General features: G+C 36.1%; 2 protein-coding genes across 11 annotated transcripts in view; one reads left to right on the plus strand and one right to left on the minus strand.

Annotated features, from left to right (window-relative positions):
- The window catches only part of LOC123528431 (UDP-xylose and UDP-N-acetylglucosamine transporter-like), a 61,257-nt gene extending 59,228 nt beyond the window's left edge, over positions 1–2,029 (minus strand). For 2 of the 4 annotated variants that reach the window (XR_008366835.1, XM_045308131.2), the window contains exon 1: positions 1,730–1,957. The gene's annotated coding sequence lies outside the window, so the exon portion shown is untranslated. Of the gene's footprint in view, positions 1–1,729 lie in introns of all 4 variants that reach the window. The other 2 variants (XM_053522096.1, XM_045308132.2) reach the window with 2 other exon arrangements.
- Positions 1,950–26,363, plus strand: part of LOC123528430 (ectopic P granules protein 5 homolog) — a 307,990-nt gene continuing 283,576 nt past the window's right edge. For 6 of the 7 annotated variants that reach the window (XR_008366830.1, XR_008366831.1, XR_008366833.1 and 3 more), the window contains exons 1-14: positions 1,950–2,096; positions 9,033–9,602; positions 10,361–10,639; positions 11,837–12,004; positions 12,691–12,851; positions 13,412–13,494; positions 15,141–15,280; positions 16,164–16,375; positions 16,738–16,837; positions 17,209–17,332; positions 18,139–18,295; positions 19,021–19,167; positions 21,156–21,310; positions 22,315–22,332. Coding sequence is in view for 2 of the 7 variants with exons in the window: in XM_053522064.1 (XP_053378039.1) it covers positions 2,061–2,096; positions 9,033–9,602; positions 10,361–10,639; positions 11,837–12,004; positions 12,691–12,851; positions 13,412–13,494; positions 15,141–15,280; positions 16,164–16,375; positions 16,738–16,837; positions 17,209–17,332; positions 18,139–18,295; positions 19,021–19,167; positions 21,156–21,310; positions 22,315–22,332 (2,350 nt within the window). In the remaining 5 variants the exon portion in view is untranslated. The remainder of the gene's footprint in view (positions 2,097–9,032; positions 9,603–10,360; positions 10,640–11,836; positions 12,005–12,690; positions 12,852–13,411; positions 13,495–15,140; positions 15,281–16,163; positions 16,376–16,737; positions 16,838–17,208; positions 17,333–18,138; positions 18,296–19,020; positions 19,168–21,155; positions 21,311–22,314; positions 22,333–26,363) is intronic. The other variant, XM_053522065.1, reaches the window with a different exon arrangement.

Genomic DNA, 26,363 nt, shown 5'->3' on the forward strand with positions numbered 1-26,363 from the left:
ATTATTCTAAAGGACTATAGTCCTGGTGAAAAGGGAGTATTTGTAGTAGTCAGTGGTTGCAGAGATTAACCTGTAAGACAGCAGATGGTAATGTTAGGGGGGTGAAATAATCTTCCATGGCGATTGCCACCAGTTGATTCGAGATTTTATACCTAAGAGAGTGCCAGGAGTCAATGTGCCAGAGATCAAGCCTATGCCATTTTTTGATTATACAGCATGTCATTGACACTGGAGGTGTGGCCAATGACAGACAAAGCCAGACACACTGCCCATCTTTGGACCGCTTCTATTTAGTTTATACACAATTTATTTTAGGTCGTGAAGGAAGTTCTACAAGTTATATTAATCACTCTTAACACCTCATTCCTGATGGAATCCATCACCACAAGGGTATGAGAGAAGAGGCTAGTTTCCCTTTTAATGCTGAGCACCAAGCAAGGGAGCTACTGGTACCATTTTTCATGTCTCTGGTATGACACAGCCAGGGATTGAACCCACGACCTCCTGCACTCGAAGTGGACACTCTACCACTAGGCTATCGAAGCAGTTTCCACTTCTATTTGGTCTATTTTGGTTTGTGTGTATGGAGACCAGACTTCTGAGCTATATTCCAGCTGTAGTCTGAAAAAGGTCTGATATGCCATGGACTTATTAAGGGGGTTGGAACTGACCTTTATATTCCTGTTTGATTTGCCTTTTTGGTTGACCTGTTTATGTAGGCGTCCCATGAAAAATCGTCTAAGATATCCACGCCAAGGTATTTTGCTGATGTGACAGATTCTAGAAGTGTATTATGCAGGTACTATTGTGAGGAGATAGGATGTTTCCTTCTTTTGATGTGGATAACTTGACATTTTGCGGGATTGAATTCCATATCCCAGCCCATCTCCCACTTTTCTAATGTTTTAAGGTCATTTTCAGGACCATAGGAAGCATTTTCAGATTGGGGGAGGGGGGCACACATTATGAAAATGAGCTAAAATTGACTCGCTGCCAAAAAATCTCTAAGATAATTACCATATTCGGTCAAATTATTGGGGGGGGGACCCCCTGGCCCTCCTTGTTCCTACAGCCCTGATTTTGGACGTAAGTGACATAATATATAATGCAGTGTCATCTGCAAATAGACACACTTAAGACTTGATATTTTGTAGAAGGTCATTTATGTATGCTAGAAAGAGCAAGGGCCCAAGCACAGACCTCAGTGAAACTCCAGAAGAGACAGGTATGGGTTCTGACTTGAGCTTGTACCGTTTAGGATTAAGGATTGAAGCTGGTTGTCAAGGAAGCTCTTAATCCATTTCCATGTATAACATAATAATGCATTTTAAACAGGACTTTCTCATGGTTCACTTTATCAATGTTTTTCATATTGACCATATATATCAGATCATAGATTAAGCTACCACAATAAACAAAATGCGTAAGGATAGACAATACAATACAAATTTTATTTAAAGTTGGAGCATATAAACAGAAAACATTAGCTATGTATAGCTATTTACCGACAAAGATAAAAAAAACAAGTAACACACAAATCAATATATCAGTTATTACACATATATTATCACAACATGGTAAAGGTAAAAGTTAAAGCACCCTAAAGGTAAGCTTTATTAAACGTTGCATAATCAACATCATAGCATGAGCTACAAAGCTCTTGTGCTACAAACTAGCAGCCAGTAAATAAGTAATCATGATTTCATATACACTCCAGTATTTGCACTACCTATTGATCAAATCAGCAACACATCTGTCGGCATCTGTGCGAGTTAATTTTGGTACGAACGTCTGGGTACGAGTTAACTACTGCATGATTTGACTCGTCCTTTCCCAAAATATGTAAGAAAAATCTATGTAAACTGTGAAATCATCAAAGTAAAAATGCAGTAGTCATACTGAAAACAATACCATATTTGCGAATAAACTTTCACCAGTATTTGAGTTTGACAAAATCTTCTTACTTGTCATTTCGGTCTCCGAAAGTACATTGTAACGACGTGTAACTTTCACGCTCGTGCTAAATTTGGAACTTAGTCATGTGACATAAACAAAAGAAAATGGCAGAGGCTGTTCGGGTAAAACGCAGAAGCAAGGTATTCTCCAAACTGTGGTGATAAATGCTTAATACCAATACTTATTTTTTCAGAATTTACTTTAATTCATTTGTGTATTTTTGATTGATATATCTTAGTTGTTTGATATGAAGTAAGTCGTTCAGCTGTATCAGGTCTGGAAGGCCACAAATTATTTTGCTTTGCAGTGGCCATAATTTTGTGGATCTCTGATCAATATCTTTGTGTGAAAACAATTAATGACTTCTGTTTGTGTCGATACTGTTGACAGACTAACATAGCAATGTCATAAAAGAAACATCAGTTTAACACCAATGAATTTCTACTTTCACTTTGAACAGCTGATTGGTGAATCATTTTAATCTACATGTGAGCCATACCATGAGAAAACCAACATAGTGCGTTTGCGACCTGCATGGATCCAGACCAGCCTGCACATCTGCGCAGTCTGATCAGGATCCATGCTGGTCGCTTTCAAAGCCTATTGCAATTAGAGAATCTGTTAGTGAACAGCATGGATCCTGACCAGCCTGCGCAGATGTGCAGGCTGGTCTGGATCCATGCTGGTCGCAGACACGCTATGTTGGTTTTCTCATGGTGCGGCTCATGTATCTTTCTGCACTCCTCATTTATCCATCTATCTTTCTATACTGCCTTACTCTTTATAGTGACATATCCAGGAATTTTTTTTTAAAAATTATCATTGAAAATATATAGTTCATCTTGAAAATCTTCTTTGAACTGGTTGCCAAATTAACTAAGTTAGCCAACTACATGATAAGCCTTAAAATGTTCCAGATCACCATACCATACATTCATATTTGGGTATCTTCCGTTGTGTGCAGAGAATATGTTGGAAAAGTACAGAAACTGCAGCCTATATTGATAAATTATTACTTCTTTTTGATGAATTCTAACCGTCAATCTAAGGTACCATCAATATAAATTACTGTTATCAGCTGAGATTTTATGAAAGCTCCTAGATACTTTGCTCGTATTGTAACACTTTGTACAATAGCATTAGATACTGAGATCGTCAGGCAAAGGATCTTAAATATTAGTTCCATATTACGCCACCAGCCATCTGAACAGCTACTTTAAAAGAGTTTGTACCGAAATGTATTTTCATTATAATTATACATTTATTTAAATATATGAATTCATCGCTAAGTAGTAGATTTTTTCGAAAAAAACAACATAATTGCTATTATGTAATTTCACTCTCCACAAACACTGTAAAGTTTGTGTAAAGAGCTTCATGACATAAGAGAATGATAACGCCAGTTAATCTACTTTTTGTTATGTAATACCTTTATTTTATCTTGCAAAGCGTCGCACCAGATGCATAATGTGATTCTTTTGAGCGCGAAAGATAATCTTCATAGAGGAATATGCGAAATTTTAGACTTCTGTAGAAAAATACTCTTTATCACACTTTTCTTCATCACATTCAAAATTTACAGTCTTTAATAAATATGCTTTTTATGAGTCCTACTGTTGAAAACAGTCGGGGATATAGAAGCCTTTTCGTCCTTCTCTTCGCATTCGTGTCGGTCATAACTGTCATCCATGTAAGGATTTTAATATTGACAAATATTCCCCATGATGAGAGACTGTCCATGCGCAAAACCGGATCCAGTAAGGTCAAGGTACAATTGGGTCAAAGGTCAAAGGGCTTTTTTCTGTCGGTATAACTTGCCATCTGAAGGGATTTTTTATATTACTGACAAATTGTACGCTCATAAGAGATTGTGTATGCAACTTCGACCACTCAAAGGTCAAGGTCACATTGGCAGTCATTGAAATGGCATGAACAGGGTCTGTTCCTGTCCATACTTGTCATCCATGAAGGGATTTAATATTATTGACAATGTCCGTGAGAGACCGTCGCGCAAAAACTGAGCCTATTAAGGTCAAGGTCACAGTTGAGGTCTAAAGGTCAACAGAGCTTTTTGCTGTCCGGTCCATAATCTGTCACCATGAAGGATTTAATATTCTTGGCACAAATGTACTCATATAGACAATGTGTCTGAGACTCGACCTCTCAAGGTCAGGTCACACTTGCACAATGTTAAAATGGCTGAATAGGGTCTGTTTGTGTCGGAATCTAACTCTAGTACCATGAGGTATTTTAAATATTACTTGCACAATGTCCCCATGATGAGATATGTGTCATGCGCAAACGACCCTAAATACATTGCTCGATAATGTAACACCTCTTGTACAATAAGCATTAAGATACTGAGATTTGTCAGGCAAAAATGATCTTAAAATATTAGTTTTCCATAATATACAGCCACCAGCCACTGAACAAGCTTACTTTAAAAAAGAGTTTGTACCAGATAATGTATATATTCATTATAATTATACATTTATTTAAATATATGTTTCATCTTAGTAGTAGATTTTTTTTCGAACAAAAAAAAAAATTGTATAAATGTAATGTTCACCTCCTCCACAACACACTGTAAAGTTTGTTTAAAAGAGCCCATGACATAAGAAGAAGAATACTGCCAGTTATCTACTTATTTGTTTGTTTTACCTTTTTTCTTTCTTCCTTTGCAAAAGGTCGACAGAAGCATAAAGATAGATTCTTTTTGAAGCGCGAAAGAAATCTTTCATATGAGGGAAATGCAGGAAATTTTTAGACTGTCTGTATAGAAAAACTACTCCTTTATCACACTTTTCTTCATCACATTTCAAAATTTACAAGTTTCTTTAATAGATATATGCTTTTTATTAGTCCCCTACTGGTTGAAAACCAGTTTCGGGGACTATAGGAATGCGCTTTTCCGTCCTTCCGTCCGTCCGCAATTTCGTGTCCGGTCCATAACTCTGTCATCCATGAAGGGATTTTAATATTATTTGGCACAAATATTCCCCATGATGAGACGACATGTCATGCGCAAAACCCGGATCCCTAGCTTAAAGGTCAAGGTCACAATTTGAGGTCAAAGGTCAACAGGGCTTTTTTCCTGTCCGGTCTATAACTCTGCCATCCATGAAGGGATTTTAATATTACTTGGCACAAATGTACCTCATAATAAGACGATGTGTCATGCACAACTTTCAGACCCCTACCTCAAAGGTCAAGGTCACACTTGGCAGTCAAATGTTAACATGGCATGAACAGGGTCTGTTTCCTGTCCGGTCCATAACTCTGTCATCCATGAAGGGATTTTAATATTACTTGGCACAAATGTTCCCCATGATGAGACGACGTGTCATGCGCAAAACCCTGACCCCTAGCTTAAAGGTCAAGGTCACAGTTTGAGGTCAAAGGTCAACAGAGCTTTTTTCCTGTCCGGTCCATAAATCTGTCATCCATGAAGGGATTTTAATATTACTTGGCACAAATGTACCTCATAATAAGACAATGTGTCGTGCACAACTTTCAGACCCCTACCTCAAAGGTCAAGGTCACACTTGGCAGTCAAATGTTAAAATGGCATGAATAGGGTCTGTTTCGTGTCCGGTCCATAACTCTGCTATCCATGAAGGTATTTTAATATTACTTGGCACAAATGTTCCCCATGATGAGATGATTTGTCCTGCGCAAAACCCTGACCCCTAGCTCAAAGGTCAAGGTCACAATTGGAGGTCAAAGATCAATATGATTTTTTTCTTGTCCCATCCAGAACTCTGACATCCATCAAGGGATTTTAATATAACTTGGCATAAATGTTCCCCATGATAAAACGACGTGTCATGCGCAACACCCAGAACCCTAGCTTACAGGTCAAGGTCACACTTGGAGATCAAAGGTTAATGGGACATTTTTCCTGTCCGGTGTATAACTTTGTCATGCAAAACAGGATTTGAATATTACTTGACACAAATGTTCACCACTATGAGAGGGAGTGTCATGCACAAGAACCTGGTCCCTAGGTCGAAGGTCAAGGTCACACTCAGATGCCAAAGGTCAGATACAAGAATGACTTTGTCTGGAAAACTTCTTCTTCATGCATGGAGGGATTTTGATGTAACCTGACATAAATGTTCACTATCATGAGAAAGATTGTTGTGCGCCAGAACCAGGTCCCTAGGTCTAAGGTCAAAGTCAAGCTTAGAGGTCAAATGCCAAATTCAAGAATGACTTTGTCCGGAGCATTTCTTCTTTATGCATGGAGGGATTTTGATGTAACTTGGCACAAATGTTTACCACCATGAGGCACTCTTGTTTTTTTAGAGTTATTTCCCTTTGTTTTACTATAAATAGCTTATATTGTAACTTACTTATTACAGGCCGTAGGGAAAAATCGAGACCAGTTTTCTGTGGTACAACATGCATGTTACATCCAATTTTTAGGTGTACTTTGACCTATCTCTACCTGGTAAAGAGTTTTGTATGGATTTTTTTTTTTTTTTTTTTTACCTTTCTGATAATCGGCCAAATATGCTATATGAAAACAACTATAGGGTTTTATATATACAAATTTTAATCCAAGTCTTTTGTTTATGGCATACTGTATATCTATAGTACAATATTGTTTATACATCATTGACAGATACCAGTTCATTATGCTATACTGCAGTAGTGAAAATTAGGTGCATTCCAGTAGGGGACTTTGTATTGCATGGCAATACTTCATTCACTTGTTGTTCTTGCCATACTGAGTAATCTTGCCTTTCCTAGCATTAAATTTCAATTCCCAATTTTTACCACATTTATTAGTCCCCTACTGGTTGAAAACCAGTTTTGGGGACTATAGGAATGCTCTTTTCCGTCATTCCGTCATTCTGTCATTCCGTCATTCCGTCCGTCCGCAATTTCGTGTCCGGTCCATAACTCTGTCATCCATGAAGGGATTTTAATATTACTTGGCACAAATGTTCCCCATGATGAGACGACGTGTCATGCGCAAAACCCAGACCCCTAGCTCAAAGGTCAAGGCCACAATAGGAGGTCAAAGGTCAACAGGGCTTTTTTCCTGTCCGGTCCACAACTCTCCCATCCTTGAAGGGATTTTAGTATTACTTGGCACAAATGTTCCCCATGATGAGATGATGTGTCGTGCGCAAATCCCGGACCCCTAGCTCAAAGGTCAAGGTCACAATTGGAGGTCAAAGGTCAACAGGGCTTTTTTCCTGTCCGGTCCATAACTCTCCCATCCATGAAGAGATTTTAATATTACTTGGCACAAATGTTCCCCATGAGGAGACGACGTGTCATACGCAAAACCTGGACCCCTAGCTTAAAGGTCAAGGTCACAATTGGAGGTCAAAGGTCAACAAGGTTTTTTTCCTGTCCGGTCCATAACTCTCCCATCTATGAAGGGATTTTAATATTACTTGGCACAAATGTACCTCATAATAAGAAGATATGTCATGCACAACTTTCAGACCCCTAGCTCAAAGGTCAAGGTCACACTTAGCAGTCAAATGTTAACATAGCATGAACAGGGTCTGTTTCGTGTCCGGTCCATAACTCTGACATTCATTAAGGGATTTTAATATTACTTAGCACAAGTGTTCCCCATGATGAGACGACGTGTCATGCGCAAATCCCGGACCCCTAGCTCAAAGGTCAAGGTCACAATTGGGGGTCAAAGGTCAACAGAGTTTTTTTCCTGTCCCGTCCATAACTCTGCCATCCATGAAGGGATTTTAATATTACTCGGCACAAATGTTTCCCATGATGAGACGACATGTCATGCGCAACACCCAGTACCCTAGCTTAAAGGTCAAGGTCACACTTTGAGATCAAAGGTCAAGAGGATTTTTTTCCTGTCCGGTCTATAACTTTGTCATGCAAAGCAGGATTTAGATATCAGTTGGCACAAATATTCCCCTGGATGAGACAACATGTCATGAGCAAGAACCAGGTCCCTAGGTCTAAGGTCAAGGTCATATTTAGAAGTCAAAGGTCAAATTCAAGAATGACTTTGTATGGAACATTTCTTCTTCATGCATGGAGGGATTTGATGTAACTTGGACCAAATGTTCACCACCATGAGGCACCCTTGTTTTTAGAATTACATCCCTTTGTTGTTACTATAAATAGATTTTATTGTAACTTTTTTATTACTGGCAGTAGAGAAAAATCGAGACCACTTTTCTGTGGTACAGCATGCATGTAACATCCAATTTTTAGGTGTATTTTGACCTATCTCTACCTGGTAAAGAGTTTCTTGTGGACTTATATTATTAATTTTTTTTTTTTTTTTTTTTTTTTTTTTTTTAAAGATTAATTTCCCTTTGTTGTTACTATAAATAACTTACATGATAACATTTTTATAATCAGCCAAAAAAATTCAATATGAAAACAACTGTGGGTTTTTATATATGCACATTTTAATCCAAGTGTGTTGTTATAATGTTATAACATATTGTATATGTAGTACAATATTGTTTATACATCATTGACAGATATCAGTTCATTATGTTATACTGCAGTAGAAAAAATTAGGTGCCTTCCAGTAGGGGACTTTGTATTGCATGGCAATACTTCATTCACTTGTTAACTCTGTCAAGGTCATTTTGAAGGATGTCAGTCTTGTCAGATGTTTCATGTCATCATTTACAGTTAGCTTTCATCATGTAGATATAGCCGAATGTGGGAGACATGCAGAAGTTGAGAAAAAAAATGTGAGAAATATACTTTGAATATTATAATATGATTGAATGTGTAACAGACTGAAAATACTTCATGCCTGGCGGGGAATCAAACCCAGGATATCTCATGCCTAAGGCAGACACTCTGATGTTTGTATGAAAGCTAGCTCAATAGCAAGGAAGTATAAGTGTACCCTTATAAGTTGTACTCTTCCCTACTACACCATTCACCAAATCAGTTACAGCAATGTTGTTGAGAGCTTATTTGAATCTAAGTGGGGAACATGGCTTCTGTCTTTGATTTTTTTTTTCAGGTTTGAGACAGATTTTAGGTGCTATAGTACTATACCCTTGAAACATACCTTGTCACAAAAATGCACTTCCAAATTTGTTATTTTACAGGAAAAGAAGAAATATGAACAGACCTCTGAGCACATTGAGAGTGAAGTGGATCTTGCAGAAGGAATTCCTGATGTTGCAGATCTTGAAAATCTTTTGAAAGTGGAAACAGAAAGCAAAGACAATGATAAGGATGCAGATGAGAAAAATAAAAAAGGGGATGATAGTAAAGACGAAACTGATGTTGATGTAAAACCTGCTCTTCAGCAGGATGAAAAAACTGAAACAGAAAATAGAACTGAAAATAAATCTGAACAGAATGTAGATGAAAATGATAGTAAACAGGAACAAGCTAGTGAAAGACAGGTTGAAAACATTGATGAGGGTAACAAAGATGAAAAGCAAGATGAGAATAGCAGAACAGAAACAGGTGTTGAAACTAAAACTAATATTGTTGAACCTTTGAAGACAGAAGAGGATGCAGGCATACCTGTTGATTTGGAAGTTCAGAATGAATTAGTAGCCAATAAAGTTGGACAGAAAAGTGATAATAAAGTTGAACATGCAACACAAGAACATCTTTATCCAGATTTATCAGAGCAGCTTCAACAGTTTATGTTAGAAAATGAACTAGTAAGTTGTATGTCTTAACTTAGGTAGTAACACATTTTTTGGGGTAATGTTGTATTTGTGAAAATTTAAGATTTATTGATAATTAATTGTGATAGAATCAAATGAGTGTGTTTTAATTATAAACTGTTATAGATACTGAAACAAGGCATGGTGTAAGAATGATAAATGTTTCATCACTGTAACACATACTTATGTTTACTAAATCATTTACTGCATGATTACTTGAATTACTAGGGGCCGCCGTGGCTGGGTGGTTACGGCCACTGACTTAAAATCACTTGCCCCTCAACAATGTGGGTTTGAGCCTCACTTGGGGCCTTGAATTCTTCCAGTCATCCAGCTGGCTTATGAAAGGTTTGTGGTTCTGCCCAGCCCCAGGTCCCCACCCCTGATGAAATAATGCATGGAGGGGCATCTAGGGTCTTCCTCCACCATCAAAGCTGGAAAGTCGCCATATGAGCTAAATTATGTCGGTGCGATGTTAAGCCCAACAAAAAACATACCTGAATTACTGTAACTTTTCAGCTCACTGAAGGCTTTGCTTCAGCTTTTTAATAAATAGATTTTAATAAGTGGGTACTCTGGCAACTATTTTGATGCATCAGCATTATCTTAATAAATCAATTTCTTCTCATGAACTGCGTTATGGATTGTCGTCAAACTTTGTTTGTGGCACAGGACTTATTTCATTTAAAGGGATTAGATTATTCTAAAACATATTGCTTAACAATTGGTTTTACAAAATTATTCATTTGCAGACAACATCACAGACTGTAGACAGTGTTCCCATTCTGGAAGCATCTTTTCATGACCTTAAAGAGCAGGCTTCAACAGACAATGAATGTGTCCCAAAAATAGAAGTCAAGAGTTCTGCTCCAATGGAACTTGACTTGCATCCAAGGGAGATTGAGCATGTGGCGCCACCTAGGGTTGAAAGGCGAGAAGAGTTTCAGCCTTTGACTCCAGAACAGCTGAATTCTCTGTACTATAACACAAGACTTGAAAACAATACTGCTTACATTGACAGATTTGTACAGGTGAATATTTTGGTATAGTGGTTATGGGTTTGGTTAACCGGAATGTTATTTCTTCGTTGATGATAATATTTTTAATTCTTACATAGAAATGAGGGCTGAGGCAAGTAAAGGGTCCAAGGTTATAAAACTGAGTTTGGAGACCAGTCTCCTTGTGAATATCAAGATAGACTGTGACTCAATGCAGACTTGGAGCGCCGGTATAAATTACAGACTCCGTTATATACCGGATTAACTAAATTCGAACGAAAAAATCTTAAATGTATATATTTTGTAACCATGGTGATACTAACCCTAACCTTTTGTCAGTATTTTATGCATATTATACACTAAATGCGTGCGGACATGCAAAAATATGCATATTTTTGCCGTGCACTACAATTGTTAATCACTTTTTGGCATGCGCAGAAGACCGCTCCAACTCTGCAATGAGTTACATCGATCAAGATAGTACTGTTGAAGAGTATGGAACCAGTCTACTTGTGAAGAACAAGATAGTACTGTTGAAGAGTTTGGAACCAGTCTACTTTTGAAGAACAAGTTAGTGCTGTTGTAGAATTTAGAGACCAGTCTACTTGTGAAGAACATGTCAGTACTGGCATACAATTTGGAGACCAGTCTACTTGTGAAGAACAATATAGTACTGTTGAAGAGTTTGGAAACAGTCTACTTTTGAAGAACAAGTTAGTACTGTTGTAGAATTTAGAGACTAGTCTACTTGTGAAGAGCATGTCAGTACTGTCATACAGTTTGGAGTTGACCAGTCTACTTGTGAAGAACAAGATAGTACTGTTGTTGAGTTTGGAACCAGTCTACTCGTGAAGTACAACAGAACACTGCCATAGAATTTAAAGACAAGTCTGCTTGTGAAGAACAAGTTAGTACTGTCATAGAATTTAGAGACCAGTCTACTTGTGAAGAACATTTCTGCCGTACAGTTTGGAGACCAGTCTAATTGTGACGAACTTTTGTTGTGGTAGAATCCAGAAACACTGGTTAGGTTAACTGTTCTACTTTACATTTCAAAAATTGTGTTAGGTAATAGCTTTAAATCAGTATCAAATAAATAATGTAATTATTTCACTGTGCACTTCGTCTGTGTTTTGGATTCAGTAAAGTGGCATTGCTAAGTATTAATTGGCTTATAGGTTTTGCATTTCCTGAGGTTTTGATTGGTTATAGTGTTATTTTTCTTCACAGATGGAGATGAAGAGAGAAAATCATGAATTTTATGAGATCCTTATGAGCTACCAGAGGGCACGTAAACATTTACTGCAATGTGAGGCAGCTCTGAAAAGTTACGAGGAAAGTTATCGTAAATCACATGACGAGGTTTGGATAACAGAGATGAAAACACAGTCTGTCAAAGTAAGAAGAGGGTTATTTGGTTATAGCTTTAATTTTGAAATGATTATTGTTGAAACAAGTTTATTTGCTGTCATTGTTACTGTCATTGTTTCATTGACTGTTCTGAATCAGGTCAGTTTAAGGCAGACTTTGTTTTATATTTTTTAACCCTTACCCTGCTGTATTTCTGTAATGAACTTCCGTCATTCAATTCGGACAGTACCACTAACTGTTAAAAAGAGTGCTTACCAAAAAGATACTGGCTGAATGGTGACCAGTGCATATCATGATCAGACTGCATGGATGGCAGGCTAATAATGATCTACGCTGGTTGCAAAGGCAGACTCAATAATGTCCAGCATGATAAGGGTTAATTAACATCTGAAGGTCCACTTTAGGTTATGGAGTGGTTATCATTAAACTGTTAGAGAGATGTTGTGTTGGAGTGATTATTCTGTCTGTCTTTGTTTTCAGTCATAAAATTTTCCAATAGATGGTGATGTTTATCCTTCATCTAAAAAAAAAAAGTGATATGAAAACATCATTTTTATTATGCCAGTATATTTTCATTTAAATCCAGTTGTACATGTTTGTAGCATTTCTTTTGGTCAGAACACATGACATACTGACTCTCTGATAGTCATTTCAGTTTGACTTTAAGATATAAGAAAAAATAAATAATGCAGTTTTTGATAATATTCTTACAGGGTGTGTGTGGGGATCAGAGTAGTTGTGTGGGGACACATTCCTACAATCAAGCTAAACTGGACTATAACGCTCTCTCCAGGATGACCTTGAACTTGAGGAATATACAGGACCAAATACATAATGAACTAGCGCTACATTCATACTCCGCTCAACTTTCAAAGTATGTACCCAGATTTAAAATTTAAATAATAATATAAGTCTATGTAACAGTGTGCTGTACAATACAATGATGTATTTGGACAGGTACCTGTTTGAAAAACATCATTTGATTCATTTGATTATGTAGATCAAGCACAGTTGTTGCATGAGCTAATAATATGGAATATACTGTATCCATTGTAGAAATATATTTGATATGGTGAAGATGCACATTGTGAACAGGAAGAGACTAATATGTATAAAATAAAAAAAACTGATTATCATGGGATATTAAATGTACAGAAGAGTATAGATATACAGATCTACTAGAATTGATCATTTTGCAAAAAAAAAAAAAAACTTATTGATGCATTTACATGATAAACGTAAGTTTATAATGTTCTTACTAAATTTTCAAAAATATCATTAAAAAAAATCCATGCCTCTACTTTTTTCTCCAAAGTCAGGTTTTCATTTTTTTCCAAGTCAAGGTATACTGTAAGAGAGGTTACATTTGTGAGATAATTAAGCTGCTAGTCTGCATTTTTATTTTCTGACTGTGTTTATATTTTCCATTTTTAGATTACAAGTGGAATCTTATATTCACAATTTGTTTATAACATCTCCAGTGCTCCGAGATATACCCAAAAACCTGCCCGTCTTTGGTAAGTGGTTAAAATGTAGAATGAGAAAACTTTGTATTGAAGTTTGCATTCTTTACATTAAAAGATACCTAAAATATGTGTTTCAAATTAGTACGATGGTTGATCGAAAATTTTATGGATGTTTTTCTGATTGTTTCATTTAGAATCAGATAACATTGCTTACTTTCTCATCTGACTATTTTTTTTTTATATATTTGTATCTTTTTTATGTCCCAGAAGATGGGCATATCACACTGTCCGTCCGCGTGTCCGAATTCTTGTTGGCTGTAACTCTGCCATACATAAAGGGATTTTGAAATAACATCCCATAAATGTTCACCCTAATGAGACAATGTGTCCTGCGCAAGACCCAAACCCCTAGCTCCAAGATTAAGGCCACACTTAGAGGTCAAAGGTTAACACTGTTTAGTGTCCATCCATAGCTCATCCATCCATGAAGGGATTTTGAAATAACTTGGGATAATGTTCCCCATAATGAGACAATGTGTAATGCGCAAGATCCAGACCCCTAGCTCCAAGGTCAAGATCACACTTAGAGGTCAAAGGTTTCTTGTCCGATCCATAACTCTGTCATGTATGAAGGGATTTTAAAATTACTTGGCATAAACGTTCTCTATAATGAGATGACATGTCATGCGCAAGACTCGGATCCCTAGCTCCAAGGTCAAGGTCACACTTTGAAGTCAAACGTTAACATAGTCTTTTTCTTGTCTGGTCCATAACTCTGCCATTTATCAAGGGATTTGAAAATAATTTGACACAAATGTTAACCATATTAAGAAGGTGTTTTGCATTTATGACCCGGGTCTCTCAGGTCAAGGTTACAAAATGATTCATACCTAATCTATTCTGGCATATTTTGTGCAGACAACTGTAGCATTCTTGGGCATGCATCATGGCATTTATCACTAGTAGTGACACCTCTTGTTTCTAGTGTCATACAATACTATTTTTCTGGTACTAGTTTGGAAGGCAGGAACACATACTTACAGGCTTTAGATAAATAAGAAAAAAGTAATTTCTTTCCGAGTTCATGCAAAATGAAACAACAAAATATGATTGGCAAATCCTTGAAATTGCCTTAGTGATTCAGGTGATTCATGGTTAATTTCTTTTTCTTTTTCTCCTGTTGTTAATTTCACAAAAAAAAATCTAAAACATGTATTTAGATTATATTTCATTTGCATAAATTTATTAACTAGTTTAGTTTGTTTTTTTTTGTGTGTTTTTTTTTGTAAATTGTGCATATTATGTTGACTTTAACATGAGAATCAGCATTAGAATAATTCTGTTTAACAGATAGAATAATTGCAATGTTATCTGTGGAATATTCTCCCTGAATACATTTGGGCAGCATCAAAACAGCAGCACGATATCACTTAAGTCTAAACAACGTTATTATAACTTAAACATGTTTCTTTTTGTGTTTCAGTCATACAAAATTAATGTCATTATATATAGTTTTTGATGGAACAAATAGGGAGAATGTAAATATTCTGAATTGTTCAAAATGTTGTAAATCCTGTATCAAAGAAACAAATTTGACATGATTCTGATGCATATAAGATGAAGAAAAGCAGTATGTACAGATGTACATTTTCATTCCTGGTATAAAAATGTACAAAATGAATGCATGTATTTTACAGCTTGTGAGAGACAGAACCCAAATGCAATACACCAAATTCAGAAATTACAGGACTGTATTTCTATACTGTTCACATTTCACCGCCTTCCCATTGACGATAAAGAAATGGTTGTAAATTTACAACACTGGACTGAAAGAATGGTAGGTCAATATACAGAAACTGCCATTATACTGCAAATAGTTGCTGGAACTGTGATGATTTACCTGAGTTTTGCTGGATTTCAAGGGAGCCAAAATATAGGCCTATATAACGAAAATGGCTGAAACTACATAAATTCTGCAAGTGCTATGGGAAGTTTGAGCCTTGATACGCTAGCAAATGGTGTTTCACAGTATTGCTAAAGGAAAACAATATTCAGTGAGATAATTCAAATAAATCTGAACTGAGGATCACATGTGAATAGAGACCACCTAGTTCTAAAGACGTTTAGTTTAATTATTTAAATATTTAGTCCGTTCTGACCCGTGAATGAAGACAGTCTGCAGATAAAAACCACTTTCCAAAGATTCTAGTGTAATCTTACTTTATTTTGAAAATATATAGGTAACCATTGGCAGCCAATATATATTCACCACGGTCTGGATCCTAATCATTAAGGTAGGACCAATATGGTCGTGCAGACATTGTCGTTGACTTCCAGTTAACCCTAAAGCTGCATTTTTTGTGTATAGAAGTCAGCTTTGACACTGATGAACAAGTGGTTGTTTGGTCGTTCTGCATAGATGCCAGTCTGTGATTTAAAATCAGGCTTAAACAGCTACCTTGGGTCCTCTACACTATTAAATGTTGCCTTATAATCTTAACTATGTCAGTTTGACTATAAACCCAGCCAAACAACTAAAGGAATAATGTAATCACTCATTGTGACATCAGATCACATACCACATATTTTGAAAATGATCCGAAATAAATAAAAAGAACCACGATTTCAAAACCAACTTGAAACTGCCCTGTTAGGCTACATGTCTGTGTTTATGTGAAATATATTCTTTAGTTATTGTATACAGCTTTTGTGTTTTCTAGGTGTCAGCATTGTTGCGTGTCGGAACATTTGAAGATCACATGTACATACTGAATCAGATAATGAGGTGCCCAGCAGGGATTGGTTCGTGGGCGTCTCATTTTGTTCAGACTCCACCCATTCCAACCAATGAGAATTTCATGCCATTGATGTTTGGAAATACTTACCTTGATCATGTTATAACAGGACTGTCCACAGTGTTGATACCAACAAGGTTAGTGTGGTAACTGTGTTATGTCATATCTGTAGTGTTCTTTATGACCAAGGATCAAATCTTGTTGAATGAACATTACCAAAAAAATCAGACAATTTTGTTAGGTTTAATGTTTGATATATTTTGAAAACTTAGGTAGTTCTTATTCAGTGTTAACCAGACTTTGTCAGAATGTAATGGGAATATTCTTTTAATCAGTTTCGATAACAAGCTTGATACACTTTGTCGATCTGGAGTAATGGCTCTTGGGTAAGATGAAGTTGAGAAAACCAACAAATAGTCTACTCAATACGCATTTTAATAATAATTCACTATGGCTGGCGTATATTGTGACAGTTTGGTACTGTTGTTTATGTTTTCAGTTACCGTAGTGAATTTATGTGTAAGATGCAGAAGATGTTGGCAACAGGAAAGGACAACAAAAACCTGTCCTGGGTCATGGTGGATTCTGACGGAGAAGAGGTAGTTGAATATTTTCTATTTTGATTTTTGCACCTGGAAAGCTTAAATTATAGTATGTACGCAGGACCATGCAGAAAATTTCCTGTTTGAAGTAAAAAGTGTCCACTGTGAATAATCTCTCGCTACAAATTTTGAGTTTTTGTTTTGTTTGTACTTGCTTTGACACCACAAAATGGTCCACCAGTCTTGGAGAACTTAGCATCATCCATTCTTTAACAGAATTTATTTGAACGTTCATAGACTAGTCACTGTCACCCATAAAGAAAAAAGTTTATGAGAAAAAAACTTGGTTATGATATTTGTTTTAAATAGTGTACACTGAGAACATTCCATGGATTCATATTTTAAACTATACAGCATTTGTTTTGCAGGATGAAGATCCCCAGAGTTCGTGGGTATATCTGCATGAGAATGATGTTGTTGCTGTCCTCAAACAGTTGCCATTGGCTGCTATATTTAGACATATATTCTTCATTGTCCAATCACAGGCTGGGGGTATGTTTCATTTATATAAAATAAGACTAGAGTTTTTCATATGTCTGAAAGTAAAAAACATGAACAGCTTTCCAAATTCCTTTTGAATTGAAACTTTTGTATCTCTTTTGCAAAATTTTTATAAATACAATATTATGTAATTTCACCTGCAGCATTCTCCAAGTTACAGTAGATTTCATGAAAAGAGATTGTTTTACCTGTATCTGTAAATTATGAAGCAGTTTGCTTTTCACTTACTTTGATGTACAGACTCAGTTTTATAGTACAAGTGTAAGCAAAAATTATGTTTCCATAGGAAAGCAGATATCCTGTATTACAGTTTGACAGTAGTACTAATGACCTTTCATCAATTCAATCTGTAACTCTATTTGTTCTAGTTTTCTGGCAAAGACTAATTTAAATACTACAAAATCAAAACTGGTAACACAATTTGTACATGTAAAGTTACTATCATAGCTTTTATATAGTTGGAATGTTGGAAAAGGATGCTTAAACCATCAGAAATAATCAGTTAAACCTTTGACCTGCTGGCGGCAAGTATTTCTGCTTTTGTGACCAGTGCAGACAAACATGAGCCTGCACGTCTGCAGCCTGATCATGGTCTGCACTGTTTGCTATTCAGTCAGTAAATTTTCAGTGAACACCCCTTTGATTGATAAGTGGTATTGCACAAATTAAATGATGGACCAGTCCATTTTAGAAATTTAGCATGGTAAAGGTTAACTAACAAGATGTGATAGATAGATAGATAGAATGCTTAGGCAATGGAAAACTAGAGGAATATAGATTTTAATTTTGTCTTTCAGACTGCTACGAGTATGACATCAAGAAAACAACTGATTCCACGATGTATCGTGTGTTTGCTTTCTGTACATGTCTCATCAGGATTCTGGGTAATGGGCTCAAAACATACAACATGGCTCGTTACCGACAGCTTAACAAAAGACTTGGTAGAATGATCAGGTATGTTATGAACCTGTCACAGTGATATATCAGACAGCTATCCTACTTCTGCAGTTGGTCCCAGTTCTGTTATCTGATAATTAAAAAAGTACTGTTCTTGGTTATCTGATGGAGCAGTATTATGAAAATATCTTTTATATAATGTTGAATCTCATGTGAAACTTCCAAAACATTCCAGTTTGCGAATGAGGGTGATGTCAGTATGATGAAACATCAAAAGCATTGCAGAAGTTTTTTCTCATATAAAGAAAGAAAATAGTATATGAATGATATGTTCTGTGAGCAAGTTTGCTGAGTTATCAAAATCTATTTGGTTTGTAAATTATGGGGATTATTCAAATAGGAGATGTTTGTTTCTTTTATCTTCTCAATATCTAGAAGTTTTCTGTTGCTGAGTGGTTAGGGATCACTTGCCTCTCACTGATGTCAGTTAGACTTCTTTCATATGTGGAAGTCATCCAACTATTTTAGGGTAGGTTCTTGGTTCTACCCAAGGTGCCAACCCTTGCCTGTTTGGCACCTGAGGTCTCCCTCCATCATCAAAAGCTGGGAAGTTGCCATTATGGTCTGTCATTGTATCTGTGGGACTTAAAATCCCAGCAAAATAGAACATCATTATAGAATGCTGAGTGACTGTTCAGTAACTGATATATTCTAGAAACCAAAATGTTTCTGATATGATCAAGATTAAAGTTAACTGATAATTTTGATGTGTCATATTTTAGACAATGTGTTCAGTTTGTCTCGGAACATTGGGAGAACTTCAATGAGGCAAATCAAGGAGTCTTGCCAGCACTAGCTCTACACAAACTACAAGTGGAATATGATGCTTTCTTCATGAGGGCCGTTAATTTCATCCATATGTCACAAAGGTTTGAATTTCCTGTATACTATCAAACTTTGGTCGTTCAGACTCGGATAATTCGTACAACACACTTAGCTCAAACTCATTATCAGGTCCCGGCAAAATACCTATATAATTTATATTGTTCGATGATTCAAACTACCAATAAATTGAACAAATTTTGCTTTCCCCATTAAGTTTGAGCGGACAAAGTGTGACTGTATATGAGACTCGTTGGCTCTGAGCCTTAAATTTTGTTTTCTTAAAACTAAGTGCATTAAAATTCCATAAACTGTGAGAAAACTTATAAAGATTCAACAATTTTATGGCATAAGTTAAAGGGATTTCTGCAGATTTAATGACACATAGATATGAACTGAATTTATTTTCTTTCCACTCTTAAGTTGTCCTTTACCTACAAACAAAATTATTACAAATTGAAATTCTGAAATGAAAATTGCGTCTAATACTTTGGTATACTTTATATCTTTTTAGCTCATCTGATTTTTGGAAAAAAAAATGATGAGTTATTGTCATCACTTGAGCGGTTGTCTGTGTCGGCGTCGGTGTCGGCGTTGCCTGGTTAAGTTTTATGTTTAGGTCAGCTTTTCTCCTAAACTATCAAAGCTATTGCTTTGAAACTTGGAATACTTGTTCACCATCATAAGCTGACCCTGTATAGCAAGAAACATAACTCCATCTTGCTTTTTGCAAGATTTATGGCCCCTTTTGTACTTAGAAAATATCAGATTTCTTGGTTAAGTTTTATGTTTAGGTCAACTTTTCTCCTAAACTATCAAAGCTATTGCTTTGAAACTTGGAATACTTGTTCACCATCATAAGCAGACCCTGTACATCAAGAAACATTACTCCATCTTGCTTTTTGCAAGATTTACTGCCCCTTTTGGACTTAGAAAATCAGTTTTCTTGGTTAAGTTTTATGTTTAGGTCAGCTTTTATCCTAAACTATCAAAGCTATTGCTTTAAAACTTGCAACACTTGTTCACCATCATAAGTTGACCCTGTACAGCAAGAAACATAACTCCATCCTGCTTTTTGCAAGATTTATGGCCCCTTTTGGACTTAGAAAATATCAGATTTCTTGGTTAAGTTTTATGTTTAGGTCAACTTTTTCTCTTAAACTATCAAAGCTATTGCTTTGAAACTTGCAACACTTGTTGACCATCATAAGCTGACCCTGTACAGCAAGCAACATAACTCCATCCTGCTTTTTGCAATAATTATTGCCCCTTTTGGACTTAGAAAATCATTTTCTTGGTTGAGTATTATGTTTAAGTCAACTTTTCTCATAAACTATCAAAGCTATTGCCATAAGACTTGCAACAGTTTTTCACCATCATAAGTGGACACTGAACATCAAGAAACATAACTCTATCCTGCTTTTTGCAAGAATGATGGCCCTTTTTAGACTTAGAAAATCATGGGTAGGACAATATTTCTATTACACAAAAAAAATCAGATGAGCGTCAGCACCCGCAAGGCGGTGCTCTTGTTATATTTATAATTCTGAAGATCCATTACTGTAAGATAAGTCAGGTGTCAGGAGTTCCCTTGATTGGCGAGTCCACATTTATAATAGGATTCAGTTGCATTATAAATATTCCTCAAAGTTTTTGCAAATTGAATTAGATTTGCAATAAGAGGAACACAGGAAATATACCAATTCTCCTGCACAAACAGTCAGCAAAACAATGGGATTTCAGTTGTTACTTAAGCAAATATGTCTGCTCTGTGTACCTACTTACATGGTGTCCTGGTGGTCTAGTGACATATCCAATCAGGCACACCATTTGTGCTATTTTCTCTCTGCCTCTGTAGAGTACCGTTCTACTTATAGAGATTCACCTGTACTGGCAATAAGTTTCGAAAATGTTTTTAATTTAACTGACATCTATATAAATGGAACCAAGTTAAAAATTGAACTAAGTCCTATGAAAACAGCTACTAGTTTTACACAGAACTTACTTTAAAATTTAAATTTTCTTATCATTACAGGTTAGGCTCGTGGCAGTTCATAGCTGATATGCCCTTTGGTAAGATTTCTAAGGATACAATGTGGAAAATACTCTGGCTGTTACACCAAGGTCATGGTCGCTCGTTTGAAATTAACGAAATCCCGTCTGCTCAAGAATGCATAAACTTTGTCAAAGGTAAGCTGCAGATTCATTATAATATAACAACCTGTATATAAAGCTAAATATTTTGTTGCAGATATTTTGCAAGTTTTGGGGTTTTTTTTTTTAAGTGTATTTGATTATCACTGCATAATGATATAGTACATATACAGTCGAACTTTGTTTGCTCAGACTAGGATAATTCATACACCACCCTTTGCTCGAACTCATCGTCAGGTCCATGTAGATGCATAACATGAAAAGAGAGTTTACATAATTGTGGATGGGGAGCCCAGCTATAACAAAATCCTGGCTAAAACCCTGTATTGTACAGATATTTCACTGAAAGTTGATATTTTTTAACACTTTCAAGAAAATAATTTGTTGCATTTTCTGTTAGCATTACAAAGATACATTACAGTTCATATAGAAGAGAAACTATGTAAAGGTTTAAGGTCTGTAGTCATTAAGGCTATATTCTCTTCAGTATTTCAGTGTTCTGTGTAAAAAGCTATGACAGAAAATTGCAAGAACTAGCATTAGAAATTGCTGTGACATCATTCATATTTTGTGAAATATTAGGGGCTTAGTGGTTAAGGTCTCTGACTTTGGTTCACTTGTCCCTCATGGATGTGGGTTCGAGCCTCGCTCAGGGTATTGAATTCTTCATGTGAGGAAGCCATCCAGCTGGCTTATGGAGGGCGGTAGTTTTACCCAGATGCCAGCCCGTGATGAAATAATGCAGGGAGGGGTACCTTGGGTCTTCCTCCAGAAATGCTGAAAAGTCACCATTGGTCCTTTATTTGTGTAGGTGTGATGTTAAACCTAACAAAAAAATTAAAAATGCATTTTTGCAGATTTCATGTTTGCATCACTTCACGAAATTAAATTTCCAGGAATAGTGAAGTTTACAGTAGTTGTGTTTAAAGTCATCAGGAAATATCAGTTTAGCCTTGAACAAGGAAGTTTTATACCAACGAAATTGAAATCATCTTACAACAGGGAAAAAGGGGAAAAGAGTATTTTCATTTCTGTTACAGGTTTTATAAGAGCAAATGGTAAACATATAGTTTTACTACTTTGGCCTCAATGAGTACTTGTGTCTATTTTTAAACATCATTATGTTGATTTAACATCTAAAATGATGTTACAAGATAAAGTTTGATATTGTTATGATATCATTTTATTTTAATTTATTTGCTCTGTAATTAGTTATATCTTACCATGTAAGAAGATGTAGACAGCAGACATAGAGAGATTGTGATTCCATACTTGGTACAGGAACAAGATTATGTAGGATTTTATTAGCTATATTATTCATATACATTGTACTGCATATATTTAAAAATTCGGACCATATAAAACATCAAATACACTTATATTTCAAGCTTTCAGCAAATAAATTATTTTTTTGAACAGATTTTTATTAGTCAACTATTGGTTGAAAACCATTTTCAGGCACTATACAGTTGCACTTTTCTGTCTGTCCACACTTCAGTGCCTGGTCAGTATATCTGTCATCCATCAGGGATTTTAATACTATTTGGCATAAATGTTCCTCATAATTAGATGATGTGTCCTGCTCAATGCTATGACCTTTAGCCCGAAGATCAAAGTCACATTTGATGGTCAGAAGTCAAAAGGTTATTTTTTCCTGTCGGGTCTGTAACTTGACCATCCATCATAGGATAGTAATACATCTATTACTTCTAGACTACTAGCTTCAAGGTCAAGGTCACACTTTGAGGTCAAAGATTAACATGGTTTTAAAAGGTTTTGTTTCTTGTCTGCACCATAACTCATCCATGAAGCAATTATAATATTTAGTGGAATAAAGACTATGTATCATATGCAACACCTAGATCCCTAGCTTAGTGGTCAAGGTCACATTTTGGTCAAAGGTTAACATTTTATTATTAGGGTCTGTTTCATGCCTGGCAAATAAATGCCATCTATCAAGTGATTGCAGTGTTACTTGACACAATATTCCCTATAATGAGATGATGTGTCTTGCACATCACCCAGAACCCTAGCCTAAATATCAAGGTCATACTTGGGAGGCCAGATATCAACAGCTTGTTTTTTTTTTCTGTCCAGTCCACAATACGACAATCCATGAAGGGATTTTTCTGTTGTATGGTACAAATGTTCCCAATAATGATATGGTATGTCACTCACAAAATCCTTAACACTAGCTCAAAGGTCAAGGTCACAATTGGAGATCAAATGTCAACAGAGGTTTTTCCCTGTCCGGACTGTAACTTGAAATTAGTCACCTTCCAGTATGATAGTCTGTATTGTATGGCAATACTACATTCACTTGTTTTCTATAAAGGGATTTCTTACATTCATAGTGTTTTATATCTTAAACTGTTCATGTTGTTCATAAATTCACTGTATTTGATGACTAATTATTGACACAAGAACTTGTTGATGCCATAGTAAACTTTGATATTTGTAGAATTAATACATTCCTATTTCTAAGGATGTATATCCTTAAAATTTTAGCTCACCTGAGCACACAGTGTTCAAGGTGAGTTGCTGTAACCGCTCTATGTCAGTTGTCCAGCGTCATTAACAATTTCAATATTAAGACAAGAGGTTATAATTTTTGTGCAGTCTTCATGAAATTTCATTAGAATATTTGCTTCAACAAAATCTCTGACAAATTCGAATCATAATGGGGTCAGAAACAATGTCATAAGGTCAAGGCATAGGAATGTTTTTTTAAACTTTGGAGGCCATATTTTCTACCTTACCTGCATGAAAACTAAAGCAAAATGTTTATCTCTATAAGTAAAGGTCAAGTTTCAAACATGTTCATCTTGGATAAAAAACTAGGTTATCTGGGCTTAAAAACTAGGTTACTAGGTCAAATTACAGAAAAGGCTTGTTCAAACTTTAGAGATCACATGTTCTAATTTATCTGTATGGGCCTACTTGATCTGTATCAGACATGTTCAGAATGTTTGTCTATATAAAATTTAGGTCAAGTTTGAAACTATATCATTCTGGATGAAACCCCAAAAGTAGGGCACAAGAGAAATTAGAGAAATACATTGAAATCTTGTTAGAATGTTCATCTGTATGATATATAGGTCAAGATTAAAACTTGGTCATCTAGATCGCAAACTAGGTCAGATTATATAAAGCACAGTTTCTATCTGATACTCATTAAATCTTGTCACACTGTTTGTCTTTACAAAAACAATGTTAAGTACAAAACTGGATCATAAACAAAGTCACTGGATCAAATCATCAAAACAAAAACTTCACATTTTATTCCAGATTTCTATGAAACCTTGTCAGAGTGTTTGTCCTATAATGTCTAGGTCAATTTTGAAACTCAGTTACCTAGTGTCAAGAATTAGGTCACTAGGTCAAAGCATAGAAAAACTTGGTTTAAATGTTCTACTTGATGTACATTTAAGCCTGGTCAGAATTGGTTTTTTTTTTAACAAAATCTAGGTCATTTTGCATACTAGATTTTCTGGGGTAAGAGCTGGGTCAGGTGAGCAATGTAGGGCCTTCATGGGGCCCTTGTTTTAAGTGGGTTTTTTAGCTCACCTGTCACAAAGTGACATGGTGGGCTTTTGTGATCGCGCGGTGTCCGTCGTCCGTCCGTGCGTCCGTCCGTAAACTTTTGCTTGTGACCACTCTAGAGGTCACATTTTTCATGGGATCTTTATGAAAGTTGGTCAGAATGTTCACCTTGATGATATCTAGGTCAAGTTTGAAACTAGGTCACGTGCCTTCAAAAACTAGGTCAGAAGGTCTAAAAATAGAAAAACCTTGTGACCTCTCTAGAGGCCATATATTTCATGAGATCTTCATGAAAATTGGTCAGAATGTTCATCTTGATGATATCTAGGTCAAGTTCGAAACTGGGTCATGTGCCATCAAAAACTAGGTCAGTAGGTCTAAAAATAGAAAAACTTTGTGACCTCTCTAGAGGCCATATATTTCAAAGATCTTCATGAAAATTGGTCAGAATGTTCACCTTGATGATATCTAGGTCAAGTTCGAAACTGGGTCACGTGCCTTCAAAAACTAGGTCAGTAGGTCAAATAATAGAAAAACCTTGTGACCTCTCTAAAGGCCATATTTTTCATGGGATCTGTATGAAAGTTGGTCTGAATGTTCATCTTGATAATATCTAGTTCAAGTTCGAAACTGGGTCATGTGCGGTCAAAAACTAGGTCAGTAGGTCTAAAAATAGAAAAACCTTGTGACCTCTCTAGAGGCCATATATTTCATGAGATCTTCATGAAAATTGGTCAGAATGTTCACCTTGATGATATCTAGGTCAAATTTGAAACTGGGTCACATGCAGTCAAAAACTAGGTCAGTAGGTCTAAAAATAGAAAAACCTTATGACCTCTCTGGAGGCCATATATTTCATGAGATCTTCATGAAAATTGGTCAGAATATTCACCTTGATGATATCTAGGTCAAGTTCGAAAGTGGGTCAAGTGCCGTCAAAAACTAGGTCATTAGGTCAAATAATAGAAAAACCTTGTGACCTCTCTAGAGGCCATATTTTTCATGGGATCTGTATGAAAGTTGGTCTGAATGTTCATCTTGATGATATCTAGGTCAAGTTCGAAAGTGGGTTACGTGCCTTCGAAAACTAGGTCAGTAGGTCAAATAATAGAAAAACCTTGTGACCTCTCTAAAGGCCATATTTTTCATGGGATCTGTATGAAAGTTGGTCTGAATGTTCATCTTGATAATATCTAGGTCAAGGTCGAAACAGGGTCATGTGCAGTCAAAAACTAGGTCAGTAGGTCAAATAATAGAAAAACCTTGTGACCTATCTAGAGGCCATACTTATGAATGGATCTCCATAAAAATTGGTCAGAATGTTCATCTTGATGATGTCTAGGTCAAGTTCGAAAGTGGGTCACGTGCCTTCAAAAAGTAAGTCAGTAGGTCAAATAATGAAAAAACGTTGTGACCTCTCTAGAGGCCATATTTTTCATGGGATTTGTATGAAAGTTGGTCTGAATGTTTATCTTGATGATATGTAGGTCAAGTTTGAAACTGGGTCAACTGCGATCAAAAACTAGGTCAGTAGGTCTTGAAATAG

The sequence above is a fragment of the Mercenaria mercenaria genome, chromosome 13 (assembly GCF_021730395.1).
Source record: "Mercenaria mercenaria strain notata chromosome 13, MADL_Memer_1, whole genome shotgun sequence".
Taxonomy (NCBI): domain Eukaryota; kingdom Metazoa; phylum Mollusca; class Bivalvia; order Venerida; family Veneridae; genus Mercenaria; species Mercenaria mercenaria.